Below are 18,077 nucleotides of genomic sequence, written 5' to 3'. Positions count from 1 at the left end.
CAACAGCTACAGTACATTATAATACAAGTACAATAAAATAAGTCCGAGTCGCAAGCACCTTTGGTTAATACTATAATCCTGGGTAAAATTGTTGGGACAATGAAGTCAACAAATCCTGAACGGTTTCAAAGGCAACGCATAGCCATAACATCCTTCCCCTCACCACCCCCACCACCCCCCCCTCCCACCCCCTCTTACAATTTGAATTCTGGAAACATTCAGAAAAGCTGCAGTTGGCTTAAACATTGCTTGAGGTGGTGGGAAGCACTTGAGAGGCCGCTTTGAGGAAAATTATTATAAAATATAAGAAAACCTCTAACTGAAGTGATTTTGCGGTCATTATTGAAGTTTATGTGCAGTTTATATTATTGCAGTTTATATGAAACTGTAATAGGGAGGAAGGAAAGTTACTTTACCTGAAATACGAAGAGTCGAAACAACGCAGGAGAAGCTTTTTCTAGGTTAGCTATAACATGGAGGCTGTCAACTGGAGCATGCTTTGACAAGAGTCGTCTTTTATATTTCACAACATCTTGTACGCTGCTTAAATGGCTGCGAATTTCAACGAGTCAGTTCACTCCAATCATTAAGTTCGAGTTAACTAGTCCACTTAAATAAGTTCACCTTAAGCAGTTAAAACGAATGAGTTTACTTCACTGCCGAGGTTCTTAGTGTCATTGTTAATTAAGAAGTATTAAAATTCAAACTAATTACCGCCAAAGGTGTAGTTAAGATTAAATAATAACTGTTTAGTAGCATCACAAAGCCGGTACATTGATCCTTCTATCAAGACATGTTTTGTTACACATCCCTCTCCTCAGTCTCGTGATATTGGGAAAGAAGGCCGCTGAAGCCGTAAACTCTAATATGAATCATTGATCAATAGCATTTCTTGTAGGAGAGAGAAAGAGGAATGCATATTACAAATAAACAAATAGAGAAAATTAATCAAGTTCTAAGGCTCGTATTTGTTAAATGTCTCTGGTCGGTGGCCTTTGAACTAAACAAAGCTCTCCGCCGGAGCGAGTGAATGTGGATGCTAGAGTCCGTCGGAATGTGATTAATTGATTATCAGCGGCATTGACATTTTCTTCACTTGCACATGAACGATTGCATAGCATTCCTTTCATCTTCTCCCTGAATCTTTGGTTTATCAGAGCATAGGCAAACGGGTTGACAGCTGAATTTAAGGCAAGTATGGTGTGAGTTATGTCAAATGCAACACTTCTGATTCTGTAGAGGCCAAAATCGTGCAAAACGTGCATTACGGTGTCTGGAATCCAGCAAATTTCAAAGAGTGCAGTAACAGTCAAAACCATCAAGGTTACTCGTTTCCGTACTTTCAACACACCCTGTGCAAAAATAAAAGGATGGTACCATCAGATGCTGGGTAAAGGAAGGTGCTGACTTTTGCGCTTCATTTGAAAATAGCGTCAAGAGTAAGAGTAGTTCCAGTTCAATACAGAGAATACGAATATGGTCTATTAACGATCCAGTTCTCATTTCAAGGATAAGTATCTCATCCGGAATCACGGCCCACGGCCTTTACTGAATCCCTTTAACTCAATTACATTAACTCTAGTCGAATTTAGCTCGAATGCTAGGTTAATTTCACTGTCGTAAATACGAAGATCATGTTTAAACTTTACACGTACTTCGTGACACAACAGAGCGAGCACCTCGATGCTTACAATCCTGCACATAAGTAAATGGTTCTTGTGCATGCCTGCAATAATGGTCAACGATTATTCCATATGCAGCAGGTTGGAATGTTTTCACTCCAATAGGTTACCTAAATCACATGTACATTTATAGATGTCTGTAATGGTTATGACCAAATCATTGCGTCTATGATTTACTGGTTCTCAAGTGGCCTATTTAAAGTCTTACAGAAGCAAGATACGGCTTTTCTTTCATATACTAGAAAACTACGACAAGTTCCTTAAAGTAGTTGTGGTCTGACCGCTTTCTCGATTAAACGGACGGACCTTTTTTCCGCTAAATTCATGATCAGTACTTGTACCCGGTAAGCCTCCAACAACTCTATCGAGATTTTTTTGCAAACGATTGTTCCTTTTCAGTTCATAATCCACCTAATTTTCCTGTATCTTTTGTGTCTTATATTAAATTAAAAAAAACCGAGAGTGTTTATCCGTTTCCAGAGGCACTTAGCGACTTGTCAATTCTGCTTACCGCGGAGGCGCTCTTCTCGCATAGAATTCTCTGTGGAAAAATACTAACGCGGTCGGTCTGTAGTTTACAGCAGGATCTCAAGAAGGGGAGCCTCTTTCTCCACTAATTCCTTGAGTCAACCTTTCCGGATCAGGTTTTACCTCCTTGGCCGAGTATGAGAGATTCCCCTTGATGAGCTCCTGGTCACAGGTGCCAATTCTCGAATAGTAAGAACCTTAACGCTTCGATTTGGCAGTGAACTACAGAACAAAATGGGGTGAACTCAGGTGTCTTTTTCTAAATGCTAAATCAATACGTTACATATTAAGGACGGTGCTTACTATTGTTATTGCGCACATATCACGTTCTGCACATCTCGAGATACTCCAGTTTTCTATGGGTGGTGTTTACTGATATGGGGATATTTTTGTGCGATTTAAAACGATGCGGAGAAACCAGAACTTTGCGAGTCCTCAAGAATCGCCATACATTTCTTTGTATTTAAAGCGCTTTCCAATACTGCGGTTGATTAATTATCTTTGAAAAATGCTTGGTTACCCCCAATTTCCTTTTTGGATTTTAATAACACGTGTTAAGATTTGTTCGTCCCGCATATTCATAAACCTCGCAAAAATATCTTGAATTAGTAGACTCGGTCCTAATGCATGAATGCCGAGACGTGTCGAGTCCTTTCTCTCTTGATCCGCGAATGCAGATGGAGCCAATTACGAGACTCACATTCGCTGTCAATAATTTCATTCATACCTGCTGTTGAGATGGTCTCTCCTCGTGATCGTCACGTTTGAACCACAAAGTGTAAACAACGATCGAGTAATATCCAATCATCAACAGGCTTGAAATGCCAACATAGATCACCCTTATGAGCCTATAAGCTTTTAGCAGTTCTTCGGCTCCAAGCCATATATAGGTACAAGGCTTCAAGGCGACTTTTCTTCCAAAGCTGAGCAGCAGGAGAAATCCCCGCATGTTGATCAGTGCGGAAAGGATCCAAGTAGCTGGAATAATTACCTATAGCATGGATGCATCAAACTCTTAACAGTTAATAAAGAAATTTTAGGGGGAACAAATCAGTGATGTGTCACTATACAAAATTTAACCCTTGGGCTTCAAAACGGAAAGGTTGGCAGGGTAACCAAAGTACTTTCCAGACTTGGTTGGCCACGGATTAGTATTTACTAATAGACCACTTTCGATATATAAAAATTCAGTCCAAAACAAAAGGCATCATCTCGAGGCTCTGGGGAATAAACTCATACAAATCCTTATATTTATTTCCCAGAGCCTCGAGATGATGTCTTTTGTCTAGGATTGAATTTTAATATATCGAAATTGGTCTATTCCTGTCAGTTCTTCCGGGCTTAAGAATGCAACGAGATTCGGATCGAATACAGAGAACGGAGCTCGAGGTTTCAGATTTTTCCTTGAAATGGTCTAGTAGTCGAGAGAATCACCCCTTACGTTAAAATATCGATCGCTAAAAGGTTATCGCTTTTAAAGAATCGGTCTTGGGATTAATTAAAAGATCGCGTCCTCTATTGGTCAACTCCAAGTGTAAAATGTTGTAAAAATCTTTCCGCCTGAAGTCACAATTTAATTGATGCTAAAATAACTTTTTCTTCTCAGGCTTGTTGGGAGAGGTTAATCCTCACGCTAGGATTTCTCTTGCTAACAACGGTTTTTGAGCAAATTATCCGTTCTTAGTAACAGCCCACTTGCCCCTAGATTTCACGATGGAGTCATTTGTACTAAGTTACCATACTCTAAGGTATCTCAATTAGGGAGCTGAATGTCTTAGATTCGACGTTTATTTGAGGCATTAAATTATGTCCCACGGGTTTGCCTGTATTACCAATGGATACATTCATCATCATTTTACTCATTTACTTATCTTCGCGAAAGTACTACAACAAGTCACGTTCCGGCGTGTTTATAAAATAGAGAGATTAAGCTTCGCATTTACGTGAAACGGAAAACGCAAAACGATGGGCTGCTGCTTGTCATAAAAACATGGAAATTATGTTATTCCAACTTGTCTTTCTCTTTTAAAAAGTTACTTAATACCTGCTGCTAACACGCAAGAAATCAGCTCATATCAAACGAGTTTCTTCCATTTTTGACAAAACGCAAACTTAAGTCCGACGTTTGCCGTTTGCCGCAAACGCGATCCTTAATCTCTCAAATAGAAATTTACATTTTACGGGACGGTTTACTTGACGGTTCCAGACCAGGGAATGGAGATGATACATGACATGACGCTGATGATATCTCCGACTTAGATATTGATTTATAATGTTCCTGCGTAGGTTTGTTTAAATCTGCATACTTTGTGAACAGTATATAATTCACTTACATAAAGGAAATCAACCTTCTACAAATATTTTACCTTAAGTGAAAGCCCGTATGAGTGGATTTAAAAAAAAGACACGACCGCATTGTTCCACGCAGCCCTGAAAGATATCGTTAAAGATCTGAATGGGATTTTTTTATATTGAAATTAAAATTACAGAGTGAAAACAAATAGACACAGGAAGAACAAAATACTTAATTTTAAAAATAGTTGTTAAAAAAGAATGACTTAGGTTCTTTAATGAAGGAACCTGTTTAGGAAGAATTGATTATATCAAAGTCAACAGAAATTTGTTTAATGTTAGTCCGACAGAAAGGCAAACGAAACGCATCAGAGTTTCTCGAATATTATGTGTGAATTTGACTGTTTAGAGTGAATTTGCTAGCTAACTTGGAAGGAAGAGTTCGAATTTGATAGGAGAACATGAATTGACGAAGTTGTACAGTAACAGGTTAAGATCATGGAATTTTAGGATTCCAAGTTTCTTAAATATAGGGTCAGAATAAGCATTAAAATGAGATTTATTTATGATTGTCACCGCTCTTTTCTGCAATTTTACCAGACGAACAAGGTTAGTTTTATAGGTGGACGCCCAAACTATATTACAGTAAAAGAAGTAAGGATAAACAAGTGATTAGTACAATACAGTATGAAGATAATTAAAAATTCGATTTGTGTATCGTTTCAATTGATTTCGACACTTTGTTAGCCACATGAGAGATCTCAGACTTCCAGGTTAGGTTTTCATCGATGATTACACCTAAGAAAACTGTTTCTTGAACTTGATCAATTTTTGTTCATTTATCAAAATTTGAAAGTTATAACTTCTACGTTTTTAGTTTGGTTTGAACACTATGAACTTGGTCTTTTTAAGATTCAGTGAAAGCTTATTAACCCTAAAACATACTGACAACTTATTTACCTCGATATATAAGCTCAGCCTGATTAACCAAATATTCAGGATCTTTAGCAGACAGAAAAACGTTGGTATCATCCGAGAATAAAATCAGTCGTAGTGCCGTAGATGCATTGACTATATCATTAGTGTAAAGAAGAAAAAACGAAGGCCCTAGAATAGAGCCAAGAGGAACCCACAGGATATATGAAAGCGAGAAGAAACATGACCGTTGAAATCTACAAATTGTAATATGTTAGAAAAATAGCTTTTTACCCATTATAAGGCCAGTCCACGTATACCATAGTGTTCAAGTTTGTCAAATAAAATATTATGATTAACTGTATCGAATGCTTTTGAGAGATCAAGGAAAATACCAACAGCTATATCACCACGATCTAAAGCAGAGGAAATCTTATCATGCAAATCAATCAAAGCAAGTGTAGGGGAGTGATTTTTCCTGAAGCCATATTGCTCATCACAAAAAGAACATTTAAATTAGTTAGATAATCGTTTAAACGGTTATAAATTATTCTCTCAAGAAATTTGGAAAAACTAGGTAGAACTGAAACAGGTCTATAGTTAATGAACAACGACTGGTCATCAACTTTGAATAAAGGTATTACCCGTGCTATCTTCATTTGATCAGGTACAATGCCATGAGCAATTGGCAAGTTAATAATGTGAGCCAAAGGTTCAGAGATTAATTGGATAGATTCCTTTATGAGGGACATTGGAATGTTATCATAATCCGCAGCTTTGTTGGATGCAAATGATTGAGTAATAGCAATGATTTCTTCTTTTGTGGTCGGATTGAAAAAGATAGATCCTGTAAAAGATCCCGAAAGAAAGACTTTATGAGAAAAAGGATGAGATTGTCTTTCTTTTGCAAGGTTAGGACCAATACCGGAGAAATACTTACAAAATTTATTCGCGACAATAACTGGATCAGATATTTCTTGACCATCAGATGTGAATATTGAGTTTACTTTACGCTTTGATGTTTTCCTATTCAAGAAGAATTTTCCAAGTAGCATGGGTATTTGATTTTGCATATTCTAATTTCTTTTCATAATATAATCGTCTAGCCGATCTCAAAATGTGATTTCATTTGTTTTTGTAAGACTTATAGAGTAAATTGTTATTCTGTGTCGGTTAATGAAGGAATTGTTTATAAAGTTCGTATTTCCTTTTAATCGACTTGAGAAGAGCTTTAGTTAACCATGGTTAAGTCTTTTAATAGATCTCTTCTTCGGAATCAATTTCCTAACAGGAAAACAGTCATTGTATATTTTGGTAATTTTTTAAAGAAAATTGGTGTATGCAGTATGTGGATCATTATAACTTGCGAGTGAAGACCACTCAACACCCTCAAGTTTTTCAACAAACTTGGACAGATTAATCGGGTTCTTATCTCGGACAAAAATGGGATCTTGTCTAGAATGATGTCCTAGAGTGTTGTCCAAATGAAAAGGAAAAACAGGAAGGTGATATCTGAGATGTCAGTAAACAATAAACCACTTCTCGAACGAACAAAGAAGTTGTTCACAAAAATATTATCTATTAAAGTAGCCGTGTGAGGGGTGATACGTGTGGGACGTGTAATCAGAGAGAGTAACATTTTAGAATACATTTCATCAAGAAATTGGCCCGTAGAATGATGGTGTTGGTTGTACATTAAATTAATGTTGAAATCGCCCAATAAAAAACATATCTTATTTTCCATAGAGATTTTGCCTAACGATTCATTGATTTTGGTCAAGAATTCGTCAACACTTTGGTCGGGTGGTCGGTAAACAATGCCAACAATTATGTTTTTAACCCCTGGTCTTAACACCTCAATAAACAATGATTCAGCGATGTCAACATCACTGAAAAAAAAAATCCTCTCACTGTTTAAACTCAATATCATTAGAAACATATAGTCCTACACCGCCACTAGGTCTACTTTGCCTATATTTGTGGACAAACCTAAAGCCATCAATATCAACAGAGTGAAAAAAATCGCTCAGCCAGGTCTCAGAAATACCAACGATAGAAAAATTAATCTCTAAAGATGATAATAAATTAGTCAGGTTATTCATATTACGCTGGAGACTACGAATATTCAAATGGAGTAAAAAAACAGTCGGCATCTGAATATTGTTCACGTGTAAGCATTTCGTTAAATGGATTTTCTATAAAGTAATCGCTAGGCGTCTCTCTTGCATTGAAATGAATTTCAGGGTCAAGACTGTCAGACTGAGTCAGAAGTGTTTTAAGTTCGTGAGAATAGGATTGTAATAAAGACTAGAAACCCTCTCGGAATTAAAGTGAACAGGACCGTTTTGAAGTTCATAAAGAGCAAGTGAAAAGCTAGAATTATTGAAGTGATTAAAAGGGAGTATATCCGTAAATGTAGTTTCAAACATGCTACGTGTGTAAATTAACAAACGATAACAAAATAAACTTATCTGGAGTTAGAGGGTTTATCTTTCACAATTAATTTGTCCAAGACAAAGTACGCAGTTTTCCCTTTTCTTTTGGCTTCCTCCAATTGTGGTCGCTGTTCATCTCTCTTCTCAAGGGTTCCTGAGCAAGATCCTCCTTGATGTAGATCGCAGCGGGTTTAATTCTCCTCAAACTTTTGATGATCAATTCCTTCTGCTTCCAGTCTCGAAGCCGGCAAACAATTGTACGAGGACGTCTCTTAGTACCAGTAACAATCTTACCAATACGATGGGCACGTTCATGTTCGGCTCGAATTCCAAATTAAGTTTATCTTTGAGGACTTCTTTAACTTTTTCCTCTGTAACGTCCTACGATTCGTTCTCCGCCTCCAATATCCCATCAACTCGGATGTTATTCCTTCGACTTTGATTCTCTAAATATTCTAGTTTGTCCATGTGGTAATCGATGGAGTCATAAATGTCTTCGATATCGGCCTCGACGTTCGCAAGTTTGGTTGCATATGGCTTCAGATCGACAATATCTTTTTGGGAGAATTCAAGACTCTGCTTAAGATCTTTTGCATCTACTTGACAAATGTTTAAACCTGCCTTTAGTTCAGCCGCGGCTCCAATCACCGCATCTAATCGAGAAGTAACATTTTCTAGGAAAGATTGTAAAAGAGATTTAAACATTCTTTCCTGAACTTGAAGCATCTCTCTCAACATGGCGGTCGTCACAAATTCTCCGTGCGGATTCATTTCAGCTCCAGCGCCGACAGATGTCTTCGAATTTCGGGTTTCAGGCATGACGATGGCAAAGACAAAATGTGTTAGTAGTTAATCTTAAACAAAAGTACTTAAATAGAATAACCAAAACGTTCGGAGCAAATCTTTGGCATCCGATTCGTTCCGTTGCATTTACAAAGGACTTACCAACTTTACATTTATTTCGGGTTTACCGTGAGCCGCAAAACGTCTAAAAATGTTAACTGTTAAGGGCGTAAAAATGACCAAAAAATAACCGTTAGCAGTGATAAAAATTAAGAGCATTTAGTGTGATTTTGTTAAATTATGAAAAGTGGGATAGGTAGTATTTTGAAATGTTTAGAGTCTTAAGAGAATTCAGAGCACTCGATACCGTTGCAACTCCCTTTCTCTCCGCTCCCATGGTCTCATTTTTGCTTTTCTCTCTCCCAGACTCTCTCGCTCCAAGGGAAGCGAAGAAGCTAGGGCCTCACCCTTAGTGATCACCTAAGCATTCTGTACGAAAAGGTGGTTTCAAATATTAAGAAAGTGCATGAGTACATACAATATATTGTAAGTAAAGTAAAAAAAGGCAACCAGCTCAAGGAAGACTCAGCAACGAACGATACGGTTTACAAGGAATTTTGTTATATTTGTTTCCATTTTATTAAAGTATCAGCCATTTTATTAAGTGAACGAGCAGCTTATTGTGTTTGACAACATTCCGCTTAGTTTTAAGTGTAAGCTCTACCTTTTACAAAATTTGAATTCGCGTTGTTAAGTTTGCACATGTTTCATATCCATGCCATGCCAATATCCATGCCAGCCACGGAACAAAAGAGTTAGTAAATGGACCGCAAAATACTATACCCATCCATCGTCATAATGTCACTGATTTTAACTTTATGGCTCCTCTACCCTCTGAAATTGCGAAGATGAAATGCGGGATTAACTAGACAGCTGCCGCCCAGTGAGGCAAAGGTTCTTAAGAAGTGAGACAACGAAGGATAAGGCAGGAGCTTTACCACAAGCCGTGTATGCAAACGACCAGTGTCCACTGCAAAAGATAAATTATAGTTTAAAACCGTTAGCCCTGAGAACTAACCCCCCCCCTTCCTCCATTGAGACCCTCGTAGTTACAGTGCTTCGAAATCAGCTCGAAATGCTGCCTTTTAACCAAATCACCATCTTGAATGAAGTCGAGGCTATGACGTTTCACTAAACAAGGAGCGTGTTTCGTTTACGAAAAAACTGCTATGAAGTTTATTGACAGCGCGGCCATGGGCTGAGTGCGGTTCTTGTTCTGCGGGTTGTTTCTTTTCTTTTTTTTTTACCGCGCGGCCATGGACCGAGCGCGGTTCTTACTCTGCAAGTTGTTTATTTACTTATTTTTTTAACCGCGCGGCCATGGGCTAAGCGCGGTTCTTGCTCTGCAATCGGTTTATTATTATTTTTTTTTCGTTTTGTCGGCGAGCTGAACCAGACTTCCACTCGGCCACATAGTCAGTGCGACTTCAAGTCACGCAACTTAGGATGTTTATTCGCCAAAAAGCTGTTAAAACGTTAAGGTACTTAAAATTTATGAATATAGTCCACTCTTTATTTACAACAAAATATATATATTTTTGTGTCTTATTGAAACATGTAATCGTGATTTTTAAGAAAGAAAGCTAAGACTATTACGTCATCGGAGATTTCACAACGGCTACGACTGATGGTGCAATCGGAGATTTGACAACGGCTATAAGTAATAGTGCAATAACTTTGTGTCCAGTCGTTGTCAGTTTGTTGTGCTACAGATTGATCAAGTGATTTTGGTTCTATAGTCATCAGTGAATCAACAAGGACTGCTTTGGAATGTGTACTACGTTGCGACTATAGTGGTAAGAAAACAGATAAAATTTAGTTTTGTTGGTGAGCAGACCCAAATTTCTATTCGGTCATATAGTCAGTGGCACTTCGAATCACGCAACTTATGATGTTTACCGGTATTCGCCAAAAGCTGTTAAAACGTTCATGTACTTAAAATTTTATGAATATTCCATTCTTTATTTAGTACAAAATATATTACCTTTTTGTATTATTTAAGCGGTTGATTCGAAGCGAGTATTGAATACATAAAAGGTCATTATGTCATCCATGGAATGTGTCGACATTTCAACTTTCATTGGTAGGGCAATAACCACCGTACTAAAGATAGCCGTGGATAACGTAATTCTTGAATTATGTGACTCGTGTGACTACTTTTCTAGTCCTTTACTCGTGCAAAAAAACAAATAAATTTAATAGTGACTTTTAAGAAAGAAAGCTGTAAGTTGTGAATACTGTTATTATCGTATCGTTCATACCCATACATATCCCGAAGAAAGTTCCAGATTAATGAAGACCATTACGTCATCGGAGATCTTACAACAGCTACGACTGATGGTGCAATTGGAGATTTCACATCGGCAATAAGTGATAGTGCAATAACTTCGTGTGCAGCCGTTTTTGTCAGTTGTTGTGCTACAGATTGATCAAGTGATTTTGTGTGTATAGTCATCAGTGAATCAACAAGGACTGCTTTGGAATGTGCACTACGTTACGACTATAGTGGTAAGAAAACAGATAAAGTTTTAAAGCATGGTTATAAGATCTGAAAGATCTTGTTTTTAGTTTTGTCGGTGAGCAGACCCAAACTTCCACTCGGCCATATAGTCAGTGGGACTTCCAATCATGCAAATTATGGGGTTTATTCGCCAAAAGCTGTTAAAACGTTAATGTACTTAAAATTTTATGAATATTCCACTCTTTATTTGGTATAAAAATATATTGCCTTTTTGTGTTATTGAAGCGCTTTATTCGAAGCGAGTATTGAATACATAAAAAGCCATTACGTCATCCGTGGAGTCGACGTTGCAATTTTCATTGGTTGGGAAATAACCACCATATTAAAGATAGCCGTGGATAATGTAATTCTTGAATCATGTGACTCGTGTGACCTCTTTGCTAGCCCTTTGAACGTGCGAAAAAACAATTAAATTTAATCGTGACTTTTAAGAAAGAAAGCTGTTAGTTGTGAATACTGCTATTATCGTATCGTTCATACCCACACATATCCCAAAGAAAGTTGCAAATTAATTAAGACCATTACGTCATTGAAGAATTTACAACGGCTACGACTATTATGGTGCAATTGGAGATTTCACATCACCTATAAGTGATGGTGCAATACGTTCGTGTGTAGTCGTTGGTGTGAGTTGTAGTGCTACAGATTGATCAGGTGATTTTGTGTCTACAGTCATCAATGGATCATCCATGATTTCCTTGGAACGTGCACTACGTTGCGACTACAGTGATAAGAAAACAGATAAATTTTCAAACCGCGGTTATAAGATCTTTTGTTTTTTTACTTTTTTGTTTTGTCGGTGAGCAGACCCAAACTTCTACTCGGCCTTATCGTAAGTGGGACTTCGAATCAGGCAACTTATGATGTTTATTCGCCAAAAGCTGTTAAAACGTCAATGTATTAAAAAATTTGATGACTCATGACTCGTGTGACTACTTTGCTAATAACCACTGTACTAAAGATAGCCGTGGATAACGTCATTCTTGAATTATGTGACTCGTGTGACTACTTTGCTAGCCATTTACTAATGTAAGAAAAAACAATTAAATTTAATCGTGACTTTTAAGAAAGAAAGCTGTAAGTTGTGAATACTGTTATTATCGTATCGTTCATACCCATACATATTCCGAAGAAAGTTTTAATTAAGACCATTACGTCATCGGAGATTTCACAACTGCTACGACTGATGGTCCAATCGGAGATTTCACAACAGCTATAAGTGATGGTGCAATAACTTAGTGTGTAGTTGTTATCAGTTGTGCTACAGATTGATCAGGTGATTTTGTGTCTATAGCCGGTCATCAGTGAATTACCAAGGACTGCTTGCAGACAAGAATCGTGAAGGTAGATTTTCTGATGTTTATTTACCAGACCAAACTGAATATTTCAGGAAGAAAGCTGAGGATGCAAGTCACGATCAGCTGTTCAAGTTTGTTGACAAATTTCTTAATGTAAAAAAGGGCTGCAATCTTGCCAAACACGAATCAAGCAAAGAACATGCTGAGAGATTTAGTGAACATTTTCAGATAAAAATCACCGGCATTCGACGTGAATTATCTGCTAGTTCGTTATCAAAATTAACCGATTGAAGATCATGAAACTTGTCCCGCGCCTCCACTGTCTTGCCTCCAGCCTGTGTCGTCAAGCGAGATAAAACGTTTTATCATGTCATCGAAAACGAAATGTTGTCAACTCGATCCCGTCCCAACCTGGATTTTCGCTACACGGACCGACCCATAGCTCTCGGTGAATAGTGGCAGAATATTTATCTCGATTTCAAAGAATAATTGTTAAATTTAGAATATGTCGGGCTCAAATAGGTGTGATCTTGCTATGTAAACTTGTGAGTGAGTGTGTGTATGTGAGTGAGTGTGAATTAGTTGTGTTATACTGTAGGTCCTGTTTGTTATGTTTAGCGAAGTAGTTAAGTATTGTAATGAAGGTTATGTAAATAGTTGTGTGCAATGCAATAAAAAAAATTAATAATAAAAAAAAACATTCGTGTCATTCTTCTCAACATTGCGAAAAAAATAATATACATTAATATACATAATATAAATATACCTGAGAAATTTCGGAAACTTCATTGGCTTTCCTAGATATCAAAGTTTCTATTAGTGGCAACGCGCTAAGTACCAGTGTGCACCACAAACATACAGATTCTCACAGTTATTTGTTGTATTCATCGTCACAGCCATCACATGTCAAAAACCCCATTCCTTATTCTCAACTGATTTCTTAGACTTCGACATCTATGTAGTCATGACTCCGACTTTTCCAGCAAATCAGAGATGTGCCAGTTCTTCGAAAAACGTGGCTATCCTGTCTCTGTGGCCAAAGCGGGCCATCATCGCGCCCAACAATTTGATCGACAGTCAGCACTGCAAACGTCACAAAAAGATAAGAATGACAGAATTCCATTCACTCTCACTTTCCATCCTCATAATCACACAGTCAAAAGTATCATTGTTAATAATTTTAAATTACTCCAAAATGATCCCGAGACTGGTAGAATCTTTTCGCAACCTCCACTTATTTCATTCAAACGCGACAAAAGCGTAGGCAACTTTTTAGTTAGAAGCGCGCTCAAAACTAACGAGAAACCCGGCACTTTCAAATGTGCGCACTCGCGATGCAAAACTTGTCTTTTCATTCTTAACACTAGCAAGATATCGGGACCTAAGCGATCTGTTAAGATCACCGATCGTTTCACCTGTACCTCCGCAAGTGTCATTTATTGCATGACCTGTACGTTATGCAATAAATTATACATTGGCGAGACAGGTAGACGACTAGGCGACCGATTCCGCGAACACTTTCGCGATGTTGAGAAGAATGACAAGGATGCGTCTCAGCTAGTCGCTCGTCATTTTAATCTCCCTAACCACTCCAAAAAACACATGGCTATCTGCGGCCTCTCCCTACATCTAGGTACGACGGAAAGCCGAAAGAATCTCGAACAAAAATTCATCTTCCAAATCGGCACCCTTAATCCTCACGGTATTAACGAACGCTTTTCATTTAATATATTTCTATTTTTCACGTTGCCTTGTTACCACCAATAGCGTAGCTCCTACTCTCCTACAATTCCTCGACTCGCTCTGACGAAGGGCTAACGCTTAAAACGTCAGCTTTTAGAATTTCTGTACGGTGGCCAATTTACATTATCAACTCCGTTGATAAAACCAAATTTTTGTATACTACTTCCCCACTGACGCAGCACCACAGTTTCTTTAGAAACTACCCCCTTCAACCCAGATAAATTGAGGATCACCAATTTAACCCATGGGCAACATACAGGGAAGATATGTTTACAAAAATTGCTTTTGTTATTCAAATGTGCCAACCATAGGAACAAAAGACCCTTTGTTTCGACAGCCATTGAGGCTCTGCTGGCACATTAATGAGAATAGGTGACGTCAACGCTATCTTCCCTTTTCGCAGTACAAGTTAATTATCTCACCTTCAATTTTCGCCAAATGAGTTTCCGCTGAACTGAAAGTGGATGTACTGCAGCCCAGTAGCGTTCATTTGCAATAGCAATCATAGTGAATACGGAACAATCAGCTCCGATCCACGCCAACCTCTTCAGTGAAAAGCAAATTCCATTGTCAAGCATTGCATCCGGGTTTATATCGTGGGAGCGACGGTAGATGAGGTATGTAAAGTGGAAGGTGGAATAAATGATGTCCGCCACAGCGAGGTTCAAAAGAAGAAAGTTGAAAGGAGTCCTACGGGATGAAAAAAAAAAAGTTAGGAGAACGCAATTGATTCAATCAATAACTCTGAACGATGTTATATCAGTAAATTAAAAGCCTCAACACCCTCTTAATACATCTCAGAGATCTTACTTTTTCCAGCAAAGGCTCTTGCGATTATGGTTATCATGTGCTGGATACGCTCCGCTAAGTTGATTGATTAAAAATTTTCGGATCTTAAACACCTCACACCAGTTACTCCACCTGGCCACAAGTCTTGGTATTTCACTGCTAGTCTTACCCTTGGGTACAAGGAAAGGTTACATTTATACAAACGTTGACCGTGTAGCACTTATATTTTAAACAGAATTAACTGAAGAGAGTGCAGTATAACGTGAAGTGCTAGATCTCTATCCCATGTGAACCATGTGAGCGTTAGCCCTACTGATGGAACTGGGCCCACACAAGGACAGAGAAAAACTCTGACCAGGGTGGGGATTGAATCCACGACGTTCGGGTTAGATCTTACCGACTGAGCTACAAGGTCAGACGGGAGTAGGCCGTGGGAACTGAAGATGTAAAAGCCACGGCAATTAACATGTACAAGTACAAGGAAAAGTTACGTTTATACAAACGTTGGCCGTGTAGCACTTACATTTTAAACAGAATTAACTGAAGAGAGTGTAGTGTAACGTGAAGTGCTAAACCCTTGGGTACTCGTGGATAGGGGAATTTGACCGTCAAGATTTCATTGGTTCTGATGCTAATTATAAGTGTGTACCTCATATCACGATTTTTGATTACGACGAAACAAACGAGTAAGTTTCCAGCGGTGCTTGTAGTGGCTATTAAAGACGAGACCGTTGCGACGGTGATACCAAGAGAATTAAGCATGATTACTGGAATTTTGATCCAACCTGTCAGTTATTCAGTCACCTAGAAAGGAAAACGCAGCGTCATTGCGAGACAAGTTGCAACGGGCAAAAACGTCGCAAGATGAGTGGCAGAAACCGTTGCGGAAAGTAGAATTGAGTTCTTTCCGCAACGGTTGCAACGGATTTTTTAAGCTTTGGGCAGTGCAACATCTGTCCTGCAACTTGAGTCGCAACGGTTTGCGGCATCAGCCACTGAAATGTTCCTTTAACCCTATGCGATCATCGAAATGAGACAAGTTGCATGAAACGTTGCTCAGTGTAACACCCGTAAAACGACTTGTTTCGCAATGTAAGACCGTTTGTAGAAATGGCGTTGCGAAACAGGTTGCACGAAAAATTGCACGGTGTAACAGCGCATTAACTCAATGTTGTACCAATTCAAATATTCCGGGGCTAAGATTCTTCGTGCATTGTATTTACATAATAATGTAACATTCACATTTGAATAATATGGAAATACCTGGAACAAAACATTTCAAGTTATTGAATTAGGTACAACATTGAGTTAGGTACAACATTGAGTTATCCTATTTCAATAAACCACTTTCATAAAATGGCGACCACCTTTACATTCTTTTGTATTTATGTTAATTAGACGTATACCGGCCTAATTTTGAAACAAATGTTCTTTTGAAATTTGCTTGTCGTAGCGAAACTAGAAAGGTTTATTATCATTAAAACAAAACAATATTTTATTTGCCCACCATTATGAAAGAGGTACATTGGTTTACTGTTTATTTTCCCGCAAAACTTGGTTTAAAAGTACACATTTCTCTGACGCGGATGGGGATTGGGCCAGTTTGGGGAAATCTTACTCTTGGGTGATGGACTCTTGATGAAGGTGTCTTTCATATAAATAAATAAATAAATATAAATAAATAAATAATTAATTAATTAATAGATTAATACTTGGCATCATCATCATCATCATCATCATCATCATCATCATCATCATCACATCTTAATTTACTCTCGGATTTTATTAGGGTAGCTTGATAGAGCTACTATATGACCTCCGAGCATCTGAATGAATGAATGAATGAATGAATGAATGAATGAATGAATGAATGAATGAATGAGTGAGTGAGTGAATGAATGAAGGGACGAGCCAACATATGAATAAACTGAATGAATGGATAAATAAACGAATGAATTAATGAAATAATTAATTAACGACGCACGAACAAATGAATGAAGACTTTTACAGCCCCTTTAACCTATTGTCTTTTAGTTCGAGATATTTTTACAAGAATTCCCTGGACCAGTTTTAATTTTTTTCAGCGTGAAGAATCTGGGTCTGTAAAGGTACCCCTAAACTTACTGTAGTGTTAGCGAATAGGCCATTTACGAGTTCATGTCTGCTTCCTCTTCAAATCGAGTCCAAGTGCGAAATTTTTGTGATGGTAATCAGTTCCTCTTTACATATGAATGAAATATAATTTTCATAAGAAAAACTTTGTGCTTACACTTCCTTTGAAGAGGAGGCAGACATGAACTCGGAAATGGCCTAATAATAAAACACTACAGTAAGTTCAGGGGTACCTTTACAGACCCAGATTCTTAACGCTACAATTTCTTGTTGAAACTTCTTTACAATATCTGTGGGAATCATGAATCATTTCCTTTTACAAACGAGAGGTTTTAGCATTTCTTCCCCAAATTCATCATAGCTCAAAAGCATCAGGAAATAACCGTAGTAATTATACCGGAAGATTGCTGTTTCAAGAGTCGAAGGTTAGGTTACTTTGCCTCTTCTGTAAGAGGTAAAATTATATTTTGTAGACCGTCACACATTCATCCACACTTTATCTTCTAAAAGACAACCAGTGTGCAATTTAATAGTGCAACACCCATTCAAAAAACTATTCCCAACTTGTTGCATCCTTGCAGCCGGCCTTAATTCAATTTAGTCGATGCCACACTTGGTATCACCAAGCTGTGAATTTTGCTTCACGTTTTCTCAACTATGGCCCATGAAAACATAACCTCATACTAACCGAGCTCGAGGGTCGTACTGGCCAGGGGTCGTGGCAGTGCGAGGTCCGTACGAAAACGACCGAGGTCTTTCATCAGCGAACTTTGAATGGTAACCTTTTACATGTAAAACTAAAATTCCGCTCGCTATAATTGCACTAATGAACGAAATGACGGATATATGAAATGAATCATATATTGAACTGCGAATTTGAAATCAAGTGAAGCTATGATCCAAGCAGTTATGAACTCAA

General features: G+C 38.0%; 1 protein-coding gene across 8 annotated transcripts in view; it reads right to left on the bottom strand.

Annotated features, from left to right (window-relative positions):
- Positions 1–205: 205 nt before the first annotated feature.
- LOC138052388 (tachykinin-like peptides receptor 86C) overlaps positions 206–18,077 on the bottom strand; it is a 45,012-nt gene continuing 27,140 nt past the window's right edge. For all 8 annotated transcript variants that reach the window (XM_068898871.1, XM_068898872.1, XM_068898873.1 and 5 more), the window contains 4 exons: positions 15,696–15,850; positions 14,680–14,947; positions 2,938–3,201; positions 206–1,352 (listed from right to left, as the gene is read on the bottom strand). In XM_068898871.1, coding sequence (XP_068754972.1) covers positions 972–1,352; positions 2,938–3,201; positions 14,680–14,947; positions 15,696–15,808 — 1,026 coding nt within the window. In that variant the 5' untranslated portion in view covers positions 15,809–15,850 and the 3' untranslated portion in view covers positions 206–971. The remainder of the gene's footprint in view (positions 1,353–2,937; positions 3,202–14,679; positions 14,948–15,695; positions 15,851–18,077) is intronic.

This window comes from Montipora capricornis, chromosome 6 (genome assembly GCF_036669925.1).
Source record: "Montipora capricornis isolate CH-2021 chromosome 6, ASM3666992v2, whole genome shotgun sequence".
NCBI classification, from domain to species: Eukaryota; Metazoa; Cnidaria; class Anthozoa; order Scleractinia; family Acroporidae; genus Montipora; species Montipora capricornis.
The sequence above is the reverse complement of the archived record's forward strand: the minus strand, read 5'-3'. Positions and strand labels throughout refer to the sequence as shown.